The sequence below is a fragment of the Zootoca vivipara genome, chromosome 3 (assembly GCF_963506605.1).
Source record: "Zootoca vivipara chromosome 3, rZooViv1.1, whole genome shotgun sequence".
NCBI classification, from domain to species: domain Eukaryota; kingdom Metazoa; phylum Chordata; class Lepidosauria; order Squamata; family Lacertidae; genus Zootoca; species Zootoca vivipara.
The window spans coordinates 4108617-4132461 of NC_083278.1; the positions used below are offsets into that span (position 1 = coordinate 4108617).

The window sequence follows — 23845 nt, forward strand, 5'->3', positions numbered from 1 at the left end:
ATAAGATTATATTGTGGGCCTTTGGCCGTAATAAAGATTTCATTCATTCTTATCTACCAGGCCAATGGAGAGGAAAGCAAAATATTAAAATCATAAAAGTCTTTAAAACTGAAATAAAATTGTCCCTATCCTATTTTAAATGCTAGTGAATATTCACATTTTTTTATTGATACTGATGATGGGCAAGTTGCAGCCCCTGCCAAAAGTTATTTTAATTAGCCTCTGGCGTCCCAACCTCATGCTAACCATGATGTGGAATAAAATTTGTAGGTGCTGAGGTTATTCTACACTCAAATAAATATTACATTTTGCTTTGGCTTGCCCTACAGTGGTACCTCTGGTTATGAACTTAATTCGTTCCGGAGGTCTGTTCTTAACCTGAAACCGTTCTTAACCTGAGGTACCACTTTAGCTAACTGGGCCTCCCATTGCCCCCGCACCACTAGCACGCAATTTCTGTTCTCATCCTGAAGTAAGTTTGTAACGCTTCAGGTTACAAACTCCGCTAACCCAGAAATAGTACCTCCGGTTAAGAACTTTGCTTCAGGATGAGAACAGAAATTGTGCTCTGGCGGCGCGGCGGCAGCAGGAGGCCCCCCTTAGCTAAAGTGGTGCTTCAGGTTAAGAACAGTCTCAGGTGAAGAACGGACCTCCAGAATAATAGTAGTAATAATAATAATGAATTAAGTTCTTAACCAGAGGTACCACTGTATTCAAGCTGAAAACAGCAGGAAACAGAGTGGCTGCTCAGAGCAGCAGAGCGGTCTCTGCCTTCACACGAGAGAAGTCTTCAGCAGTCCTTTGCTCCCTGACACAGGATATTCCCCCAGGACTGTTTGCTTTAGAGCAGGAACAGATTTCGCTTTCCAGCTGGTGACAATAGATATTAATCTATAATTATGACTGTTTGCATTACATTTCCTCCTGCTCATTAGAAGGCACAAGGTCCATATTTTATTATATGTTTTCTGCTGGCCCACTCTATGCTATACAGTCGTACCTCGGGTTACGACCACCTCGGTTTGCGAACAGTTCGGGTTACGAACTGCGCAAACCCGGAAGTGTTTTCGCCGTGCGCGCGTGCGCAGAAGCGGCGCACACGCGATCGCGCGATCTGCGCATGCGCAAAGTGCGGAAATCGCGCTTTGCGCATGCGCAAAATGGCGGCGCCCATTGCGTTCGGTTTACGAACTATTCGGGTTACGAACTGCGTTCCGGAACGGATCACGTTCGTAACCCAAGGTATTACTGTATAATGATTTCAGGCTATTTACTTTTTTCTCATGGTTTTGTATATGCTTAGTATTCAATAATTTGACTAAAGTACAAAGATCAAAGCATTTTTTAAAAAAATTCTCCTGTAATCCATGTGAGTGCAAAGGGAAAGAAGGTGAATGTTTTCTATACCTGAATCCTGCAACTTTTACACTTCTGAAGCCTGGCAATGATTTGTATCCCTTGGTAAACTGGGGAAAAAAACAATATAAATTATGACATCTTTATGAGACAATTAAAACCTCATAGGAAACTGGACAGTTTTATTTATGAGACAATTAAAACCTCATAGGAAACTGGACAGTGTTATTTCACTACTTTATTACCCTGTTACTGATTTTATTAATCTGTTTATGGATGGCCCACCTGCACCCAATTTGAAATGATCCATTAAAGATTAAAAATACTTTCACTGAGCATCTTCAATTAGAATTTTTTTTTGAATAAATCATTTCCAAATCGGCAAGGCCACCAGGCCATATCAGGATCCCAAGGTCACCATCAGGAGTGTGTTGGGGGCTCAATAGTTTTTGGACCCTTTCCGAACCATTTTGAAATGGATAACCTTCACCCACCTCAACTCACTAAATGCGCCCCGTTTAAGATCCTCATCCTAAACACCCTCAGGATCAGTGCAGTTGGCACAGGGCTGCTGTAACATGATAATAGCTCCCAGTCAATAATATGGCAGCTGCGTTTTGCACTAATCAGTTTTTGAGCAGTCTTCCAAAGCAGCCCATGTAAAGATCCCTTATGATATTTTTTGAAGATATTAAATCTATCTTCAGCAGATAGCTTTTAGAATCATCTCAGCAGGTATGTTGCACTATAGCATGTACCATGAAGTTTTGACCTATGAAAACCTCAGGACTGCCATACCTCAAGGATCACCTTGTAGAAGGTGTTTCAAGAGCTGGGAGAGGATATATGAATTGCAATTTACCTCTCCAGGTCTCACATGCATGGGCTGAACAGAGTTTTAGACGTCCCATCCTTGGCAGCAACAAGGAGGCCTGTCAGAATAGGCAATGAGTGCTGCCTTCTTTTAATTAATTCCAGCCACAAATCAAGCTGGCTTTCCCCCTTTCACTGCTTAACATTTAATTGGACAACTGGAAAGTAAGCTCAAAATATGATTTATTTACTCAATAGTCTTGCATTGGTTTTCAGCTACAGCATCAGTAAAAACTATACAGGGAAAATACTTATATTTACAGTAAAAACAGTCTCAGGCTTGTGCCTGGAACTGGAGCAAGTGCAGGACACGTCTGTCCTCATGGCTGGGGGAGGAGAAAGGAGGGAGGGGTGGGAACAGGAGAAGAGAGGAAATGACATCACACAGAGCCCTCTCTGCCATTTACATTGTCCGTAGTCTGAGTAACTGCCTATCAGCTGAAAACCAATGCAAGTCCAGTTGTGAATGACTCTGGAGTTGCACGTTCATCTCGCTTTACAGGCCGAGGGAGCCAACGTTTGTCTGCAGACAGTTTTTCCGGGTCATGTGGCCAGCATGACTAAGCCACTTCTGGCAAACCAGAGCAGCGCACAGAAATGCTGTTTACCTTCCCGCCAGAGCGGTACCTATTTATCTACTTGCACTTTGACGTGTTTTCGAACTGCTAGGTTGGCAGGAGCTGGGACCGAGCAACGGGAGCTCATCCCGTCGTGGGGATTCGAACCGCCGACCTTCTGATCGGCAAGCCCAAGAGGCTCCATGGTTTAGACTACAGTGCCATCCCGCGTGCAACTCCAGAGTCATTCACAACTGGACTTAACTGTCAGGGGTCCTTTACCTTATGCTAACTGGCAAGAATATGTGTTTGTTAACTGCTAATCTTGCACATGCATCTCCTCAGATGAACCAACCCAGACCCTGCAGTCATTGGCTGTGGCCCTTCTTTGTGTGGCTCCTCTGTGAGATGCCCAGAGGGTGGCAAGACAAGAACAGGCTTTTCTGTGGTGGCTCCCCATTTGTGGGATGCTCTCCCCAGGGGGGCTCTCCAGGCACCATCATCACATACTTCAAGGCACCAGACAAAATCATTTCTCTTCTCCCAGGCCTCTGACTAATTAAACAATCTATGGCCATTTTAATGGTGGCGGGGAAGGGGCATCATTTTGTTTGCAACAATGTATTTTTGGAGTTTTATATTGTAAACTGCCCTGTGATCTTTGGAAGAAGGGCAGTATATAAATGTAATAATAGTAGAAATGCAATATATCTCTGCCAAATGGGAATGATTTGCAGAACCAGATCAAACATACCGCTTTCTCCAAATCACTTTTGTACCGCTTAAACATGCTGGAGGACAGATTTCTCAGATCATCTTCAAAGTCTTTGTTAAGCCGGACAGACATTTTTAGAATGTATATAAACGGAACACCTAGTGCAGAAAAGAAGCGGAAAAGTAGTATTACTAGTAGTAGCAACTACTGCTGCTTACTACACATCGATAAATATTTTTTTAAAAAAAATTAACCATAAAATTCATCTGTCCTCAAATCTTAAATATCTGTTCGTGTCTCATTGTTTTGCACACAGTAAAGAAGAGAGACCCTAGACTAAACGGCAGGACTGGAAGCCCATGTAATTGCATGTAGAGGGAGAGCAGCTTGGCTGCAGGAATAAGATTGGAAATGAAATTGGGGAGAAGGCTTCAGAGAGTGTAGCAATAAGAATAAAAGAGGGCAGGGAAAAGGAGAGGCAAGTCCTGCGGAAGACCTCTCTTAGTTAGGAGTTCCATAATACTGTACATGGTGCAGGCAAGAGAGACCATTGTGGTTGTTGTGCCATCCTTAAGAAGCAAGTTCCACTGAATTCAGGGTTTACTCCTGGTAAGCGAGTATAGGATTGCAGTCAACCTTAGAGATAATTCACATGGTAAATCAGTGACAAGTCAGAGGCTCAAATGTTACAAAGAGCACTGGGAAGCAGATTAGATTCTAAAGTTTGAGTTCTAAAGCTGAAATGAAATTTCATGAAATGGCCCTGCCCTGAGGGAAAGGGATAAAAGTGTTTTCAATGAAATGTCAAAATCCAGCAAATTTCAAATTCTGCTGATGTCAAAATCAGATGTCATAATGTGGAATACTACTTTTTTCCTAGCTGCCACATATGATTGCCCTCATTTACTGTCCATCACCCCCTCCTCCTACCTGCAGATTGCGGTCGACAGTAGGTCCCCCGAGGAGGCCGCTGTGCAAGGCAGGTGCAGCTCTCGCCCGCCGGTGTAGCACTGGCACAGGTTGGAGTAGCTCTGCATGTCCTGGCAGGCCATTCATAGCCAGACTCACAAGAACAGTGGGGGCCCTTAGGGCCATCTGAGCTGCACACTAAGGTGAAAAACAAGAAGGCTGCAGGTGAGACAGAGTATCTTGCCGAGCAACGTCTACTTCCTCATTATAATTTACTCTGTGCATGACACTCACACTGCACAAATAGTTCTTTGAAGGTTGTCAACATTATTTGACCAGGCAGTTGGACAGTTTCTTTAATATTGGTGAGATATGGCTAAAACTATAGTTGCAGAGCTCACCATCTCTTTTTACAATGTAGAAAACTCTACAGTACAGCTGTAAATTACTCTGGAAATATCACAAAATGCCAGCTACATTTAGTCTAATTCAGATATTTTTTTAAATCTAGCCTCTTCTCATTGGATTCCCCCCCTTTCTTAAAAACAAAACAAAAACCTAAAACCAGAGAAAGCCAATAGAAAATGTGGAAACTAGTGACGTATAACCCACCTGTGGTAAAATCAATGCTTGAAATGTTCACAGCTGAATCGGAAGCATTTACTGAGATTGGGAAGCTAAGGCTGTTTAAATAACTTCTGAGGGCCTCCAGGAGGGAGGAATCGGGAAGACTTATCTCAACAGCAATCGTGTATTCTACAGGTGAGATGCCTAATGTCACATCTGGAAAACAATTTGATAAGTTAGGCATGTTATAATTAATCGGAAACTCCCTGTTTCCTTCTCACAAATAGTTTATATCTCTCTATACATAAGACAGCCTCAGGATCAGGATCAAGGAGGCCTCGCCTGAGAATACATTTGTGGACCAAACCCCACTGGCTCTTTGTCCAGGAGGCTGCTGGCTTTCTCCTTGTGCCAACAAATTTCCAAGATTTTGAGCCTGAATGTGTTTATTCCCATTCCCATTCTCCCTCTCCCTCTCCCTCTCCCTCTCCCTCTCCCTCTCCCTCTCTCTCATGTGGGATGAGCCCAAGATCCTTCAGCCCTTTGATGAAGATTTTTAAAATGATTATTCAAATGAGGGAGGCATAAAAATCCCATAAAAGCCCCATAAAAATAATGGCTGCAGAGGCGCAGGATAGCAGTTTAGAGAGGCCAAAATACCTCTGGCCAAAGACACGGTATGCTAATGCTAGACAACGCTGAGCCAAGATGGGTGAACTGGAGTGCTTGGTCTTAGAGGATGAAATTGGCCTAGTGGACATAATGGAAAATGGAGACAACCAGTAGGACACCGTTATCTCTGGATATAAGCGCTATAGGAAGGACAGAGAAGGACGTATCTCTCTGCATGTCAAAGAGGACATTGAGTCCCGCAAGCCAGGAATCCCCCAAAGGCAGACTCCATCACAGAATCAATTTGGGTGATAATAATTTAGTAACGAGGACATGCTATCATCCTCTTGATGAAAATGCTAAGGGAGATATTGAGATGATAAATGAAAATGTCCAAAGGAGGAAATGTTGTGGTATTGGGTGGTGTTAACTATCCTCACAGAGACTGGCTACAGAGGTGTTCCTGTCGGAGAAATGTGTAAAGGCTTCAGCTACCTGTACTTGCTGGTTGAGGTTGTGTCACATTGACTTGCAATGCCTACATACCGTTAAATGTCCTTTTGACTGACAGTTGGAGTGTGGATCCTATTAGCTGTCCAGCCTGAACTACAGTAGGGGGTTGGGTATTGAACCCCACTTTTCCCCCAACAATCCAGTCATGACAAAGCGATGACAGTTCTAGATGTGGAAAGTTGCCAATGGAACACCTTTTTATTTTTATTTTTAAGGGATCCAGAGGTGATCCTGGAAATTACAAGTCAGTCAGCTTAGTGTCTGTTTGCAGGAAAGTATAGTTAAAGTTAAAATAACCATGCATAAACCTGTTCATCTTTGATGCTTCCATTCTTCCTCCTGAATTGTACTGTGCTCTTAGCAAACAGTTCATCTGAATACCTTCATGATGAAAAGGATGTCTTGTGTTCAGGCCAGAGTACCCTGACTGCATATCTAAGAATAAAGATTCTACCCGCAAGCAAAACACGCTGTTGAGAAGTATTAACGTACCCATCCGTTTCTGCCTGTGCAACTCTCTCTGTTCCTCTCCTCCGTTACCTTTGCTGTAAATCTGAAAGAGATGCATCCACAACATCACAACATTAGGAAAATTGGTTAAGAGCAATACAATGGGGGGGAGGGGTTCCAAGAAGAACTAAAGCCACTCATCCTAGTAAACCGATAGTCTCAAAAGTCAGAGTGTGCTCAGAAAGAAGCAACATCTGAAGAAATGTGGGACTCTGCCTTTTCAGAGCTCTCTGAAGGAGGAGTCAGAAAGCCACGGATGGTGAATAAGGGGTGGCCACTTCAAGTCCTGATACGGTTTCCGCAGGGGCTCTTCCCTTCCTTCCCACTGTGGTATGGCTGGCTTCAGCAGTGTAGCCACAGGAGGAAAGCTCTGGCCAACCCTGCCATGCTTTCCAGAGTCTTTCTGCATTGAAAGAACAGCCATGTGCTCATAGATAACTGTAAGCTCCTGTGGCTCAGTCCCAGCTCCTGCCAACCTAGCAGTTTGAAAGCACGTCAAAGTGCAAGTAGATAAATAGGTACCGCTCCAGCGGGAAGGTAAATGGCATTTCTGTGTGCTGCTCTGGTTCACAAGAAGCGGCTTTGGTGGCCACATGACCTGGAAGCTGTACACCGGCTTCCTCGGCCAATAACACGAGATGAGCGCCGCAACCCCAGTCGGTCACGACTGGACCTAATGGTCAGAGTTCCCTTTACCTTTACAAACAGTAAACATTACTCACAGGTGAATGGATGAATGAGCCAAAATTAAAATTTTGGGAAGCTGTGCTGACAACTATGAGGGTGCAGAACATGGTTATCTTCCAAGGCAGCATTTTCCCTGTGTTTTGTTGCTGTAGAACCTACAAGGAAATCAAAATATGGTATTTTTTTATTATTTTTAAATAAAATTAACATAGTTTCCCTTCTAAAGAGTCAGTCCTATGAAGAATAGGCTGTAGAGAAAGTTAGCATGTTTTGTTTTTTTTTAAAATCCTATATACACACTGTTCCTTCATTATGCCGCTGCTGCTGTTCTGTGGCAAATTCCTTTTTCTTATTTTACAATCTTCCTGTTTGTAATCCTTCTTCCCTTTAAAGCCTTCCAACATGGGGGACAGGATCCCATAGCATTAACTCAAGGCACCCCACAGCCACCTTCTGGATCCCATCAGCCCAGGGAGAAACAGCCCCCCTGCAACTCACTGCTCCCAGCCCCCGAGAGCCAGTCGAGCAGAAGAACATGGTCAATGGTATCGAAAGCCACCAAGAGGTCCAGAAGAACTAACAGGGACACTGCCCCTTGTCTGGTGTAAGCCATCCATCGGAGCAGCCGGTGCTGTTTGATGCCAAGATGCCAAAACCAGGCCAGAAACCAGACTGAAGTGGCTCTAGAAAACGAGTGTGATGCAAGAGGAGAGGGCAAAGGAAGCCAGTCAGTGGAAGAGACCAGTGGTGCCCCATATCTCTCTCTGCAAAGGAGCCTGACAGTGGTGGACCTTGAGCTCTCACATTTCAGCAGCGCCCTGGACAACACCAAAATGCAGCGCGCCCGCCCCTACCTCCCATTCTACAACATAGTTTACCGCCTGTGAAGCTCTGCACCCAGTGAGACCAAACAGTTCACGCTCCTCTACATCCACCTCTGAGCCTCACTGACATGTTGCGTGGAGCTGCAGCATGTGCTTAACTGTCATTGTTGCAATACAGGAGCTAATTGGTGCTTGTGGGACACCTGTGGCTCCTCCCTGGTAACACTCAGGGCTCTTCCAGACATCCTTTTGTGCCATGTTTCTAGGCACAGGTCCATGCTTTAAATCTCTGCTTCTGATCACTTGCCCACAGTGCTTTCCCTGCAAAATCCTGCTTTTTACCACTGAAAACAATTCCACAGAAACCCTGAATTGCTGTTTGTCCCAATTCAGCATTAAAGGGTGGGGAAAACAGGGTGGGACAGGAAGCAGGGGTGTAGCTAGCTGCTCTGGCAACAGGTGTGGTGGGGGCGGGGCAATCCACCCATGGGGCAGCGCAATATGCACATGGGGGCGCCGTGGCGATCCACACATGGGAGCAGGGTGGTGATCCATTTTGGGCAGTGCGGGGGCCCGATCGACTGCATCACTCCCAGGAGAGACATGTGGCTTGGGAGCACTGGAGGCCAGGCCCAACAGTAACTTCCGTCACCCCCTCTCAAGGATGACACCAGGGGCAGACCGCACCCCCCTTCCTACACCCCTGGCAGGAAGCGCTCAAACACAGGCTGGGGAAGTGTGGAGCTGTGCCTAGGAAACACGGGGCAAAAGGTCAGTGTGGATGAGGCCTCAGTAAGTAAGAATCTGGACTCAAGTGATGCCCAAAGCACAGGAGGCAGATCTGATTTGGGGGGGGGAGACTTTGACCGGAAACCCCTCTCCTCCAGTCCAGAAGCCCTTTTGCTCTCCCTTGCTGCAATATTGCAGGGCACCTAAGCTCTTGGGAGGAATGTCAAAGCTTGCTGCTGCCGCTGCTGCCACCTACTGCCACAGATTATATTACCACACTCTTGATTTCTGGCACACTTGATAGAACATTTATGCTACTCAAGTTGCTCATTGTGGTGTTATGTTGGTCACAAGAAATGGTGCACTTAAAAAAAAATCAGGTAACATCTTATCATATTTGCTTAAGGTTATGAATCTCAAATAAAATTAAAACATGTGAATTTTTCTTTTCATTCGTTGGCAGAGGAGGTACATTTTTTTGTGACCAATGTAACAGGTGCGCCCAACATAAATTTTGTTATCTGAAGGTCTTCTTATTCTGCTCCTAGAATAAAAATTATTGTCAGTTCACCAAATGAGAAATATTATCAAAACACTAAAGTGTCATTAACCTATTATCTGTTTTCTTGGAAAGGTCTTTAACTGAACTTTAGAAAACAATTAGAGAAGTTCTGAGTTATCTTGCATGTCATGCTTCTGATTGTTTTACTCATGTGTAAATTGCCATTTTGAAAATATGTTGCCATTTCCCCCCCCTTTAAAATGATACACAACACTTTAACTATATATGAAAAAGAAAATTGGGTCTGTAGATAGATGTTTTCATGGAATTAACGTTGGCCTTTTCCCTTTCCCCCAAAACATACCATTCAAAGCAGTGCCTCTTCTCCAAAAACTGTCCTTGCTGTGTCTTCAAAGTTGGATTTGGATTCATTCATGGAGAAAGACAAGACTATTGCTCCTTCTTAATGTAGCTCTTCTTCTAAAGCAAAAGAACCCCTCATACTCTCAGAGCAACTCTATGCTTGGCTGCCCAGACAAGTCCCATTAAGTTCAGTGAGACTTATTCCAGGAGTGCCTGGCGTGCTCTGGTCCATGGGGTCACAAAGAGTTGGACATGACTAAACGACTAAACAACAACAACAAAGTTCATTTGTAGTAGATTTCAGACTCCGTGACCTGGGGCTGAGAAATGGTTCCCAATGAGCAAATACTCTATTTAGACACTAGTCAGACTTTTCACCTTTCCTCCTGGAGTGAGCCTAGTAAAGTGATGCTATAGCTATCTCTTAGGTTTCCATCAATCTGATGTCTTTCCTCCTTCCCAAGGCACATAAGATACATTCCTGCTTTTCTTACCTGGTCAGCTTTCTCTGGACGCAGCCCTTCTATGCAGATCTGGGATCTGTGGATATTTCTTTCCCTGTGCAGTCCGAGGCTCTTGCTTTGCTGGTTACCGAAAGGAAGTTATGCCCAAGGCAGCAAGTTAAAGAAAGTGAGCTGCGCGTTGCTGCGCAGGCAAGATCTGGGCAAGGGAGGAAGTTGAATTTCACTCTCTGTTCAGTGAGATTTTCAAAGTTATTTCCTGATGCCATTCACCTGATCTAAGCCTTTCGGTTTATTTTATCTGAGGAAGCAGGTGAACATGTTCCACAGGCCTTTTACCTCTGAGAGATGCATTTGTCATGTTTGTTTGTTTGTTTGTTTGGGTTTTTTGCACTAATGAAATGGATGAGAAAACGCAAAGAGAGAAGCTTCAGCCTTGCCTTGCCTCTAAGCCTCCTAAGGGGGACTTCTATTGCCAGATTTGCTACTAACCATTACGGCAAATATTTAAATTAAGAACTAATATATTGTTGGCATAGTTTAATTCTCTCACAGCAACAGGGAAGGCACAATAATATATAGCAGCATTTCTTTTTCAAAGTTGCTGTTAAAGCCCTGCCTTTTAGTGGGACGCAGAGAGCAAAGCAGGAAGCCGGACTGAACACTCAGGTCCCATTAGCCAAGCACTTGCTAGACGAAAAGTGCCTTATCCAAACACAAGGAAGTAGCACCCAAACCTCACCTTGCACACCACAGATTCAGCTATCCAAAAAGTCAGGGGTGTGTGTAGTACTGTAAAAAAAAAACCACCCAAAAAAACAAGCAGGCTTAAACAAGCCTTACTTTTTATGTTGTAGTCATCCGTGACAGCTGTTTTGCCAGAAACTGGGGGTGGGGGAAGAGATTGGACAAATGTTTTTTTTCCCCTTCTTTATTTGCCTTCTACAAGGTTTCAGGGGTTTTTCCTGGGGTTTTCTGGGCAGGGCTTCTATCCTTTGAGGTCAAAAATCCATGGTGAGGAACGCATTAGAAACTTCCCCATAGGAATGAATGGAAATCATTGACTAGTTATGTGAATGCTCGCCTAACAAACCATTTCCTGAGAACACATTGCGGAGAGAGAGAGAGAGAGAGAGAGAACCCCACAAGCAGAGAGGGAGAGGACCCCACAAGCAGAGAGTCACTGCAGAAAAGGCCCCCTTCTCGTGTTGCCACCCAAAGAAGGGTCTCAGAGGTTTCTATGGGGAGAGGCAGTCCTTGAGGTCTTGTGGTCCTGAGCCACTTGGAAGGCAAGGGACGGGGCTGTTTCCTGGCTTCCCACTTTTCTGTGGCACTTGCAGCTGGTTATCAGGCATCTGTGAGTCCAATGCAGGACCCCCTAAAGCAGGGGGCTCTGAGGGGCAGGCCGAGGGCAGGGCCCCCCTAGGCAGGAGGAAAGGGGAGGCAGAGAGGAGTGGAAGGAGTCTTGATTTAAAAATAAATGCTTTGTGCATCCACATCTAATCTTGCCCCTTTCTAAACGTTGCTTGGTGTGTGTTTTTCTTTTTTTTCAATCTACCAAAGAATAAAATAAAATAAAATTGGGATTATGGGTTTTTCTCAGGATGGTGGAGGGCCTGTGTGCTGTGTCCCGTTGATGTCGGGATGGGGGCACAAAAATAGGGGGTTGAAGAGGATCATGTCCCCATTTTCATCTGAGGAATGTTGGAGGGTATGATACAGCTTATTATGACTTGTAAGAAACAAAGCAATAATCAAGGGGAGGAGCTGTGAGAATGAGAGTCAATCTCCACTGACCTTTACAGAGAAAGCAGCTTAATATAAACAGCAACAACAAAAAATATTAAGTATCGAAGTGTCAACTTTGCAGTGATAAGGATTTAGAGATTAAAAAGCAGGCATTGACGTATTTCCTGCTTCAATGTGCTAGAACAAGAGAGCAGTTGTCAGTGGGTCACTCCACCATAGGGCGACTCCCTGGTAGTTTGGGGCTGGCATCGCCTTCCCAGGTAGGATGCCAGGGGTCTCCGCCTACCCAAGCCCAGCGTCCAATCCTGCCTGGGGAGGTGTTGCCAGGGGATGGCCAGGTAAGGGGAGGGACTGTCCGGCTCACACATGAGAATTTGAATCTTACCTCCAAGCACCAGTCGGTTCCAGAGATTCTCCCACCCTCCACACCCTTCATTCGTGTTCTTTTGCAGGTTAACCTTTTCTCTACAGGTTCACAGGCGTTGCTACGTCAAGGCCGCTGTTGAAGGGTTGGAAAGGAATTTTCCTGCATTGGCAGGTTTCGCCTTTCCTGTAGCAATATGTCACAACTTTGGCAGTGTCAAGCCTTGGACGGAATTATTTGGCAATTTTCCTAGAGGGAGGGGCGTGAGGTGGAGACCTCACCCCCTTTGCGGTAACAAGAGTATTGGGGGAAGCCTTGACCATGCCAGTAGGCGTCATCGCTTCCCCCTTCCAGCGGCGGCGAACGGGGGGCAGGCTCTCTCTGCTTGAACATATGTTCTCCAGAGCCAGCCCCAACCCCCATACATGTGGATAACCCCGAAGCCTCCCAGATCCCCGGCTTGGGACTGGGAAGGATAACGCCCAATGCCTGAGCCAAGGTCTCCCTACATCTGAATCTTAATAAAGTTGTGGCCAATTTGAATCCCATAGCATGTTGTCTTGCGTCTTTATTCCGCTCAGGGGTTACATGGGGTTTGGGGGACTCCGCCTGTCCACGCAAAAAGCAGCTCAGTGGTTCTGCCCTTTGCATGGGGCACAGCAGTGACCTTTCTGCACATGGCCTGAGTTGCTTTAGCTTGGGGCTTTTACACACACACACAATTAGGAGTGCAATTTCAGATTTAAAGGGAATGCCCAGTGCCTGATACACACACACACACACACACACACACACACACACACACACCTACCTGCAAACTTTTCTGACTGCCCCAAACTCCAGAGCAAACAGCAAAGACACAGTGCTTGGAGAGGGAGGTTTAGATGAAGACACAAGGAAGTCCCTCCCTGCTCATCAGATCTGGCTTTGGATGAGTGGAGAGGAGGCTGGCTGGATCTAGACACATCAAGGAAGCATTTCAGTTAATCATGTTGCAAACTTTGTACAGTATGAGAAATTGGGTTGGCAAAAATGGAACTCCACAGCGCCATATTGTGTCATAGTGTTAGAATGCATAAACGACGCCTATAAAGCGGCTTTTCTTTGCTAATGTAGCTGAGTCCGCTATAAGCTCTTCCCTTCTTCACCTCATACTTGCACACATCATTTATGGGGAGGGGGGAGCTGGTGCTCACTATTTGCGATTCAAAAACTGACCAGTTGGGCAGAGGTGCCTTGATGAGGCTGCCTGCCACTGGTAAGACCGGCCCTTGTCCAGTTAAGGATGCCAGGAAATATTTGGCACTTCGCCCACCTGGGGATGGCCCCTTCCTAGTTCATGAGGATGGGTTGCACATCATCAAAGAGTGTCCACCAGGTTCTTAGGGCAAGTGAAATACTTGGCTAAGCACCGGAGCCCTAGAAAGTCCAATGGCAGGATGCTTCCTACTCATTGCAGCTCATTAACCTTTCGAAAACCCTTTTCCTGTTATTGTCGGCAAAGTTGCTGAAAAGACATCAAGGCAGCCAAGCCCGGCAAGCCTTGGAGGAAGCAGCGGAGAGGGTCGTGCAGGTATAGATTGTTCCACATTTACATACAGCAGAGACTGAAGCAGTTTCCTCGACAAAACATTAATTCTGCCACACCTAGAAACCACATTATCTGAGAACAAATTAGCATGCAGTTCCTGACAAGTAATGATGGTCAGGCCTGAGTTAATGGGGCTTACTGCCAGGCAAACATAGGATTACTGCAGTTTATTGCAACAAGGGCAGGGGAGACCTCCAAATAAAACTGTCCAGCTTAGACAGCCTTTTAGAAAGCTTGTATAAGCATAAGCATCATAAACAGTTGGCCCTGGTTTGCAGGCCATTTATACAACAACCCTAGGGACAATAGTAACTAGACCTAAACAGTGGGGACTCATCCACCCTTCCTCTCATCCTGCTGTTTTCCCTCGAGGAAAGCCTCTCTTTAGTGCTCAATCGGAGCAAAGAGCAATTTGGGTTTCCTCTGGATTGACCTTTGTTCTGATTTAGCACTAAAGTGTGGGTTTTCCCTGGGAAAGCAGTGGGGCAAGGGGAAAACTGGTCAGACCCACACTTTCTATGCACAGGACAAGTGGCAGTGTTAGTCAATCCGGAGAAAACCCAAATGGCTGTTTGCTCTGATTGAGTGCTCAAGAGCTGTTTCCCCAGGGGGAAAGCAGAGGAAGAGGAGGAAGTGTGGCTAAGAAGAGGCCCATTGAAAAGAATGGGACAAGTCTCCTCAGTGAGTCTCCTCTCAGCATGACTCTGAATCCAACCCAATGAAATGGCAATTCAGTTATTCTGCTGTGGACGTGCCTGTTGGTCCTGCTCCCAAGGAATACCCGCCTTTCACCCTAGCACGGGGAATGTTTTGGCAATCATTCTATGTTTGTTTTTATTGTTTCATTTGAGTTGTGGCGGTGTATCGTCCTGTCCGTGGGATGAGAGTGATGCACCCTCTAGTGTGGACGGGGCTGAAGAAGAATTTTAGCCCACCTCAGACACCAAGCGCACAGTAAGTGCAGCAGAATGAGAGACCCAGAGGTCCGTGCCTGGCCTCTGCTTCGCCTGTGTGTGGCGGCTGCTGCGGCAGCTTCTGGCAGAGTGGGCCATTGCTAAAGGTAAGGTCCGAGTGGAGGGAGCAGCATAGCTGCCAAGTTTTCCCTTTTCTCGCGAGGAAGCCTATTCAGCATAAGGGGAAATCCCTTTAAAAAAGGGATAACTTGGCAGCTATGGGGAGCAGAGAGACGCTCAGAAGGCAGAGTGGAATTCTCTCAAGGGCAGGAGACAAGCTGACTCTGGAGGCCTGTGTCCAAACCCCTTCTATTTGGCCAGGGGTCTATTCACTGGCCCCTTCCTTCAGGCGATTCTTAAGATGATGCCAATATATTTCCATGATCTGAATCCTACGGAGATATGGAAACAGCCTCCAGACAAGAAAATTAGATTCCGGATATCCTGCCGAGAGATTGGTGATAGACAAGCTGAGCTCCTTCCATCTGTTGAATTCTGTATCCCAGTGGGAGGAAGGATTTGGGCAGGCAGGGATAAGCAGTACACAGCCAGAAGGGGATTTATCAGAGGCATGGGAATCGCCATCCTCCACAAACATGGTCACATCACACAGTCTGCATTCATTCGAGCATTTAAAAGTGGCCTCATGCTGCTTTGAAATTATCAAATAATGTGAAGCTGAGCACATTCATTTTGAAAAGTAAACACAGGGAACCCTGTGTTAAATGTGGACTTCTATATACCACGTTTCTTAAATATTGTTTTTTAAAACATTTTTTTTAAATGAGGTTTTTGTCTCAATTAATTTTTCCTGATATATTCATAAAATATAAAAAGTAGATCCAGAGGAAAAAATCAGTAACAAAGCCAAGCCACTATTGAAAAAACAATAGATTAAAAATATTAATAATGAACTATGCATATATCTCCAAAATTGGATTATATTCTACACTATTCAACAGCTCATGCTTTTTACCTGTTACAATATGCATTATATACAGAACACATCCATTTGCACTTTCTCTGAACCTTTTAGCCTCCTAGCTTTGCTCATGAAATCTTCTCACTGACTCCTTATATGCCGCTCCTGGACCTTGATTTGTAATTTCTCTAACAAAAATGTTTTTCTGCACCCCAAAGCAGCCGTGATGCTGGGGCCTGTTTTTCCAATCTAGATGAATGGGTTAAAGAGAGACAGGAACTTGACTGCGGTTCCAGCCTTTTCCTTTGTGCTTTAACAATCAAAGGAAGCTCAGCCTTATTTGAGGAATTTCCCATGCCTCTACTTCAGACATTAGAAAATGGCTTTGTTAAACTCATATCAGATATGTTTACAGAAAGAGACAAACAAGTGGGGGGGGATACTGGACAGGATAACTATCTGTATACATAACAACTATTTGAACAGTTAAAAAAATAAAAAAATAAAAATGATAAGCCATGGAACAGTTTGGGTGCTACAGGTGCCCAACCATCTTCACGGAGAAATAAGTAGGCAAACCTCCCCTTCTGTCATTGTTTTATAGGATGCCCAAGGGGAGATGCCACCATTTAATACTAAGAGGCTGAAAATGCTTAATGACGATTAACTGCACTACAAGAATGATGCAACCTTAAACAAAAGCTCCTTCTTTTCACTCAGCAATGAGATCTGGTTACCTGCATAATCTAAAATGTTATTTTTGCAAAGACAGTGAGAAGTATCACTTACAGGTTTCCCATAGGCATTTAGTAAGAACGGTTTGACTGTGCCACAGGCTCCCTCAGGAGATTACGGACTCCTTCCTTGGGGGTTTTCAGCAGAGGTTGGATGGCCATCTATCATGGATGCCCAAGCTGAGATTCCTGCCTTGTAGGGGGTTGGACTAGATGACCCTGGGGGGTCTCCCTTCCAACTCTATGATTCTATGATCTGGGTGGCCACTGTGAGAACAGGATGCTGGACTAGGTGGGCAAGTTCTTCTTCTTGTTGCCAGCCACCCCAATCTCTGAGCCGTGTGAGAGGCCAGGGCTTCTAAGCGCTTCCGCAGGGTTTGTGTTTCCTTTGGGAATGAGGCACAGCAGAGACTGTGATGTCCTTATGGCTTATTGACACATATATACAACCTGAGCCTACAATGGAGTGCACGGCATCAGCACCCCAAAGGTGCAGCCTTGGAGTCACACAGAAATCACGCCTTGATCTCTGCTTGCTGCTTTGCTTTTAGGTCACATCGCTGCAAACCCTGCTCTAAAACTCAGGCTTTGTTTTTCAAACTATCTGAGAGTTAAAGGGGGGACCCCACCCATTTGGCATCTGGCACACATGTAGGGCTGCCCTATCTGGAAGAGCAGGGAGCCAACTTGGGCCCCAGGCTATGGGTGCCTCGGAACCTGACTTCCGGTGGCATTGCAAATCGGGTTCCGAGACCTCTGAAAGCATCTCTGGACGTTGCGGTGGGGGCCCTGCAGTATGGGTGATGAGCACCCACAGCAACATTTTTGTGGATGCTCGGGCACCCAGAGCCCCCTATAGTTGGCGCCCCTGTTGAAGAGCAAAAAGGGGGACAGGCTAAGTCACTGCCAGCCCAAGCACCCATGCCCTTCTTTCCCTGGCTCGGGCTGGCAGCGGCTGCAGTGTGCAGAGCAGCCCAAGCCCACCAACTCCAAAACCTGGACATTTCCTTAAAAATGTAAAAATCTGCCCAGGTGGGCATGTTGACTCCCCAAAAGAGGACCTGTCTGGGTATTCCTGGACACATGGCAACCCCACACAGAAGCCCCTTTGTTCTCTTCAGAGCCCATCACCCAAGCAATCACTTCAGCAGGAAACCAGCCTTGCTGGATCCCGGGGTTCAGGAAGCCAGCCTGGCTTGATTAGCTTTTAACACTTGCTGGATCCAGAGAAGAGTGGAGTCTGGCACCCACAAACTCGGGACAAGTGTCCATGACTCCACCCCAGGGGGAGGGGATTAGTCAGTCTACTCAGCCTAAGGGCCTTCCCCTTTGGGTCACACCCCAAAGATCTTGCCACATAAGAGTATGTGCAGAGGACTTTATTTTGCCCCAAAGAAACCACATCCTGTTTCTAAACAACCAGATTTGGAGTGGGGGGGGGGTGAGGACCACATCAGCAGATCTTGCCTTGTGCCACATGAGATTCTCACTCAGTACTTCCAAGACACTAACCTGGCCTGTAGGGAACAACAAAAAGAACAATGTGTCCCAGCCCATGTACAGAGAGTCTTGTTGGCATTATCTGTTCTCAGCTATAAAAATAGAAGAGGGAAGGAAAGGAGAAGCGGGAGTGCTGGCCTCTCTTCCTTTAAAATTGGATTCATCAAGGATTAACCTAGAACAATTAGCTGATAGTGGGACATTTCTAGGTCTTTTGGAGAGTTGCCTCCTTTTATCGTGATTTGAATGATATTTACAGTTGTTTCTCCATTAATCCTTACCTGAAAGAAATGCCACGGCAGCTTTCACGGAGGTCCCAGCTAATGGATCTCTACTCCTTCTTTTGCAGGCTGTAGGACATTCATGCCGCTGTGCATCTACCGGCTCTGTGTGCTATCTGGTTTCCCCCACCTTCCCTTCAAAAACCCCTGAAATCAACAAGGTACATCGGATTCTCTTCTGCGTTCTATACAGGTCCAGGGAAAAGGGTCAAATATTTTGAAAGCTGTGATCAGAGAGCAAAGCTTCAAGTTTTCAAGTGTGCAAAACATAAAACATTCAACAGAACAAAGGACCACTTCCTAACCCCACCGCCCTTTCCTGTGGTCAGCAGGAATCTCACTCGTGAAATGCTGTAAACAAAGCCAATGAAACTGGGAGGCTAAGAATCCCTAAAGTGCCCACAGGAACAGCTCAGGAGTTCACCACCCACCTTAATTCAGGTTCCAGCTTGCAACAGCAAGGGGCAGATCCAGGGTGCCCATTATGGTTCCCTGTTACTGCAGTGACAGGAAAATTAGGCAAAAAGTTGGCCTTTAAAAAAAGAAAAAATATACAATTCTGGAGAACTCATAAAAGCTAATTTATGACATTTATGTGGATCTTAACACAGCTATTCTCCTAATTGGGGAAAATTAGTCAGCTATAAATGACAAAAAATAACTTATTTTATTTGTTGGTTCCTGCAGCCAACAAAAGGGAAATAATTTCGTGTGTTATTGGTTTTATAGCATCCCATAAGTGTTCTTTAGGGAAATGTTCTTTAGGGAACACATGCATTTTTATTATGAAATGGCAGCAAGATCAAATAATGATGGGTGAAATGTCATCACGGAGCTTTCATATCTTCCCAAACCCAGTTCCTGTTCAGAAGAGCTTGCTTCAGGGGCTGGGGCAGGTCTGGGCTGGCTCTTTGACAAGCCAAAGGACAAAAGCCCCATGACTGCACCAAACCAATCGCAAGACTTCAGGTAACTGAATCCATAGATTGTCCTGTACTGTCATATTGTTCTGTCCGTGCAAGCTTTTCAGCATTCCAGAGGGAATGGGCTCCTCTCCCCTCACAACCCCACCAGAGCCAATGTCAGGGGGTACAGGAGCCCCCTTATGCTAGCGGAAGTCCTTGTGTGGGCTCCCACTAGTGAGACTTATCAGTTGAATCCCACCCAGAATGACAAAAGCCCCCCAGCAATATAGCATATGATGCTACTAGCCCATTAAGAATTGCATTGCTGTTGTGTGAAGTGTACTTTGTGTCCCATGCTTATGTCAAGCGCAAAGGAGAGGCCAAAGGGCCTTTGGGATGCTGGCCCTGGATCCCAAAATCTGTTCTTCCTTACCCTTTAATTATGTCTGCTGGCTTTCTGAAAATAGTGTCATATTTCTGGTTGAATGGAGTATAAAGAGAGGGTCTCATTCAGCAGCATAAACCTTAAAACAATTGGCAGAAGAGATAATCCCAAAGGGAAGGAAACAAGAAAAGGAATTTACATGTCAACATACCTATACACCTTCCCCACACGAACACCCACAAAGTGACTTGACTTCCAGCCTTTCTTGTTATGCTACTTTATTTTTCCAATTGGCTTAAACGCATTTCATTATTTCTTTAATCTCTTCTTCTATCTTAACTTTACTCTCCTTTCACTCTAATCATTTTCTGGACTCATGCAATAAAAGTTCTACTTTTTCCACATAGCTTTTGATGTGTTCCTTAAAGATAGCCCACTCCTTATTCACTTTTGTACCACACCTCCTCTTATCCTCCCTGTTAATTCGGCAATATGAAAGTATTCCATCATTTTAGATAGCCAGTCTGTTAGTTGGGACAAACTAAAACTATTAGTTGGCAATTAATAACCTTGCTGCCGTAGTCGCATACATAAATATTGGTCTGATCATTTTTTTTATTTCCTCTGACATGATACCTAGGACATGAATAATCTAAAAATGGCAGTACCATTTTATTTTATTTTCACATTAAGTCCTTGTGTTCCTGTCAGGGAAAAAGGTGGGTTAATGATGATGGTGGTGATGATGTAGAAATGGTACTACTGTTTTTAGAGGTTGTGGGAATGGTTTTATTGTTTTCAGAATCTGTCTTTTTGTATTTTATCTCATTTCTATCTTATTGTGGACTATTTCAATGTTTAAGCCTGTGAAACAAGCAAGCAAACAAACAAATCTTTCCACTGCCCTATGGATATTGCATGAGAAATGTCAGGGCTACATCAGAGGCCAAGAAGCAAGTTGGTGGCTGATGTCAAAACAAGAATTGATTAAACTTATTTAAACTTCTTAATAACTGATTTCATTACTTTCTAATGTTGTTTTATGATTGCAAGTTAATGTTGTGTGCTTAGTAGGATATGTTTTATACAGAGAAATAAAAAATTTAAAATAGCATTACCTGACCTTTTCAGAAGGGAAACTTAAAATTATTTGGTTTTATGAAAGCCGTTTATGTGCTTTTTAATCAATCATAGATTTGCCAAGCTAAATATTGTCCAATCTCAAAAATAATAGCAGATTTGAATTTCTCACACCCCAAACCATCTTTTAAAGACCTCTCACTAAATAAATTTGCATGAACTAAATTTCACCCCCTAAAATGACACGCCCTCTAGGTGCAAATGGTGACTTTCAGTTTTGGTTACAGGAACAGTATTACAAGGACTGTTGAGAGGCCAGGACCATCACGCCAGAATCTGAAGGGGAGGAATGTGTCACCTAGATGTTTACACAATGTCAAGAATTTGCCATTCCACATTCCAGACATGCACTCCTATGTGAATGCTACAACTGGCTCTTTATTATTTCTGAGAGCTCTTCCTGTTATAGGAAAACCTGCATCCTCTGCTTCCATGGAATTAACTGTTGTCTGTTTCCGACCAGACTGGATTTTTTTCCATTCCTTTCCAGGCCCGGTTATTACATTAAAGAAGGTAAATGATTTTGCAGCTTGGATGAGTACAACGGGGCCCATTCAGAATATATCGGTTGCTTCGCAGTTGAGGAAATCAAAGGAGTTCTCTCCAGGCATTTGTCCTCCATTGGCTTCCTGCTGCCCTTAGGGATCCTCAAGATTCAGCCTTAAGATTCAGCTTTTTAAAGACCAGCAAGGGTTTTGACAAGACTCTTGTTTCCAAAATTGACTTCAGTTCTCCACTTGGGTGAGAGGCACAGGCTTCCTGTGAAAAGAAGAGGCTTTGCTTGTTTCAGGCACAATATCCTCTGCAGTTAGATTTGGACCTGAAAGACTAAGGAGAAGTGCAAGGCCAACAAGTTATACTGCACTGCAGAATCACATCAGCCAATAGGAACTTTTTTCCCCCATGCCCATAGATTGCAGGTTTTAGCCTTTAAAAAAACTATAAGAGCTAGAGTGATTATTTATTTCCCCCTTCTTAGCAACTGACTGAGTAACTATTAAGAACACCCTGGATTCTGAAATTGAGCACCCACAAAAATCCAATATACTGTACTGGAGATGAAACTCATTCTGTTACTTTTAATTAAGTTTTATATACACTTGGTACCCAACATTTAGCAAACAAGTGACAGTTTCATTTCCTTTGACATGGGTTTGTCCCACAGAGCATTCCTTTTCCTTGCATTTCATTCATCAGACTGACTCCCTTTTGCCAGGGAGACTTTAAAGATGCTTTGTGTTGGCTACATGGTGCTCATATTTTCCTGTTCAATTCAGATGCTCCAGGGGTTTAGAGAACTGCTCATCCACTCAGGGTACTGCTGAGGGCACACCACTACCCTGTGCTCCCTTGGAATCGTTGATAGAATCTACACACATATAAGAACCATATAAAAATACATTGAATTTGGACTAGCTCACTGTTGCCATCTAGTGTCACATTTGTATATTGCACTTTCTTCTTCTTTGGTGATAACTCATAGTGAGATTGTCTTTCATGGACACAGTTTTAACAGTGAGTCTGTAAGTGACTGTAGTGGCCAATTCTGGATCCACATGTCCTTCCACAGTGGGGACATAGGTTTCCAGACGGGAGTTGATCATGGTGTGGATTTGCCAAGCGTGCCTTCCTCTTAGCACATTTCTCCCTTTTTGTCCTGAGTTCGAGCATCTTCAAAACCCAGGGGTCAGCAAACTTTTTCAGCAGGGGGCCGGTCCACTGTACCTCAGACCTTGTGGGGGGCCAGATTATATTTTGGGGGAAAAAATGAATGAATTCCTATGCCCCACAAATAACCCAGAGATGCATTTTAAATAAAATGACACATTCTACTCATGTTAAAACATGCTGATTCCTGGACCACTCCTTAGGCGTGTCTGATAGGATGGTATCCAGCTGAGAGTAATTTTTTTCTTTAATGTCTTCATCAGCATCCAGTGTTCATCCATAAGCCTGTTGACTTTTGGTGAGTTTTATTGGAAGGGTTAAGAGTCACTCATTAATGCCAGTAGGGACTTCTGACAAGAGCTTCACAAGATCATTTTTGATAGCAAAGCCTACTCCATGTATTCGACGTTCTTGTTCACATTAAAAACCTTTTATTTGCAGCTGTATATCTGAGTCCTCTCAGGATTGGGTGGCCACCTCTGTAATTTCCTACAGGGCTCAGTAGCAATGCCATTTTGCTGAGGGGCACGGCAACCATTTATGATGGAGCCCTGCCATGGCTGTCCTCCTCCTCTCTTGCAGGGAATCCACACAAGCCCCCTGGGCCTGGACAGAAGGAAAGGAGAAAGGGGGCTTTGTGCTGGCATGGGGGATCAGTGAGGCCCATAGCTGGTCAGAGGCCAGTACAGCTGAAAAGAGCTACCCCCCTGCCCACTTTTTATGCAGCCATTGGCTAAAACCAGACTTTTCCCAGGACGAGACACCAGAGAGGTGCTAATGCTCTAGATTTGCTACGTGGCCACCACCTACTGGTGCAAAGTGTCCACTGTAAATAATTTGAACCGCAGAAGGTTTATACAGAATGTTATGATCCCTTCCATATTTTTAGGCTCTGCAGGCTACCCTGCTGCTCATGCCGTTGAATCCACAGTGTGATAAACAAATGGCCACTACAGTGGTACCTTGGGTTGCGTACTCAATCCGTTTTGGGGTGCCATTCGCACCCCAAAAAGTACGCAGCCCGAGCGGTGCTTCCGCGCACATGCAAAGTGCCGATAGAGCGCTTCTGTGCACGCGTGAAGCACGCAGAACACTTTTGTGCATGCACGCGCAGCGGAACCCAGAAGTAAACATTCTTAAGCATTCTTAAGCCGAAAGTACGCAACCCACAGCGTACTCAATCTGAGGTATGATTGTATTAGAAAGGGACAACTAGTCCTTTCCAAGTCTTTCCACGTGAATTTGTTTTTTGTGGAAAAGGGACATTTGTTCCAGATTAAGTCCCTATATTTTCTTTAAGTCTGGTGTCAGTGCAATGTTTTCTTGATAAGAAACTACCTACTTCTCCCAAATCCATTCCTGTGGTACTTTTTGTGAACTTCCATTTAATTGTTTACAAGCTTAAAAAATTCTCTGCTGTAGCCCTCCACTGTGCAACCCCAAGGCTGGAACAGGCTCAATATTTCCCTTGCTGT

General features: G+C 44.8%; 1 protein-coding gene across 4 annotated transcripts in view; it reads right to left on the bottom strand.

Moving 5' to 3' along the window:
• Positions 1-18607, bottom strand: part of ADGRF5 (adhesion G protein-coupled receptor F5) — a 43439-nt gene extending 24832 nt beyond the window's left edge. The window contains exons 1-9 of one of the 4 annotated variants that reach the window (XM_035110330.2): positions 18273-18607; positions 13103-13248; positions 10212-10377; positions 7335-7454; positions 6595-6655; positions 5023-5193; positions 4432-4608; positions 3541-3659; positions 1408-1466 (exon numbers count right to left, since the gene is read on the bottom strand). In XM_035110330.2, the coding sequence (XP_034966221.1) occupies positions 1408-1466; positions 3541-3659; positions 4432-4608; positions 5023-5193; positions 6595-6655; positions 7335-7427 (680 nt within the window). In that variant the 5' untranslated portion in view covers positions 7428-7454; positions 10212-10377; positions 13103-13248; positions 18273-18607. The remainder of the gene's footprint in view (positions 1-1407; positions 1467-3540; positions 3660-4431; positions 4609-5022; positions 5194-6594; positions 6656-7334; positions 7455-10211; positions 10378-13102; positions 13249-18272) is intronic. The other 3 variants (XM_035110334.2, XM_035110331.2, XM_035110333.2) reach the window with 3 other exon arrangements.
• Between the last annotated feature and the right edge of the window lie 5238 nt (positions 18608-23845).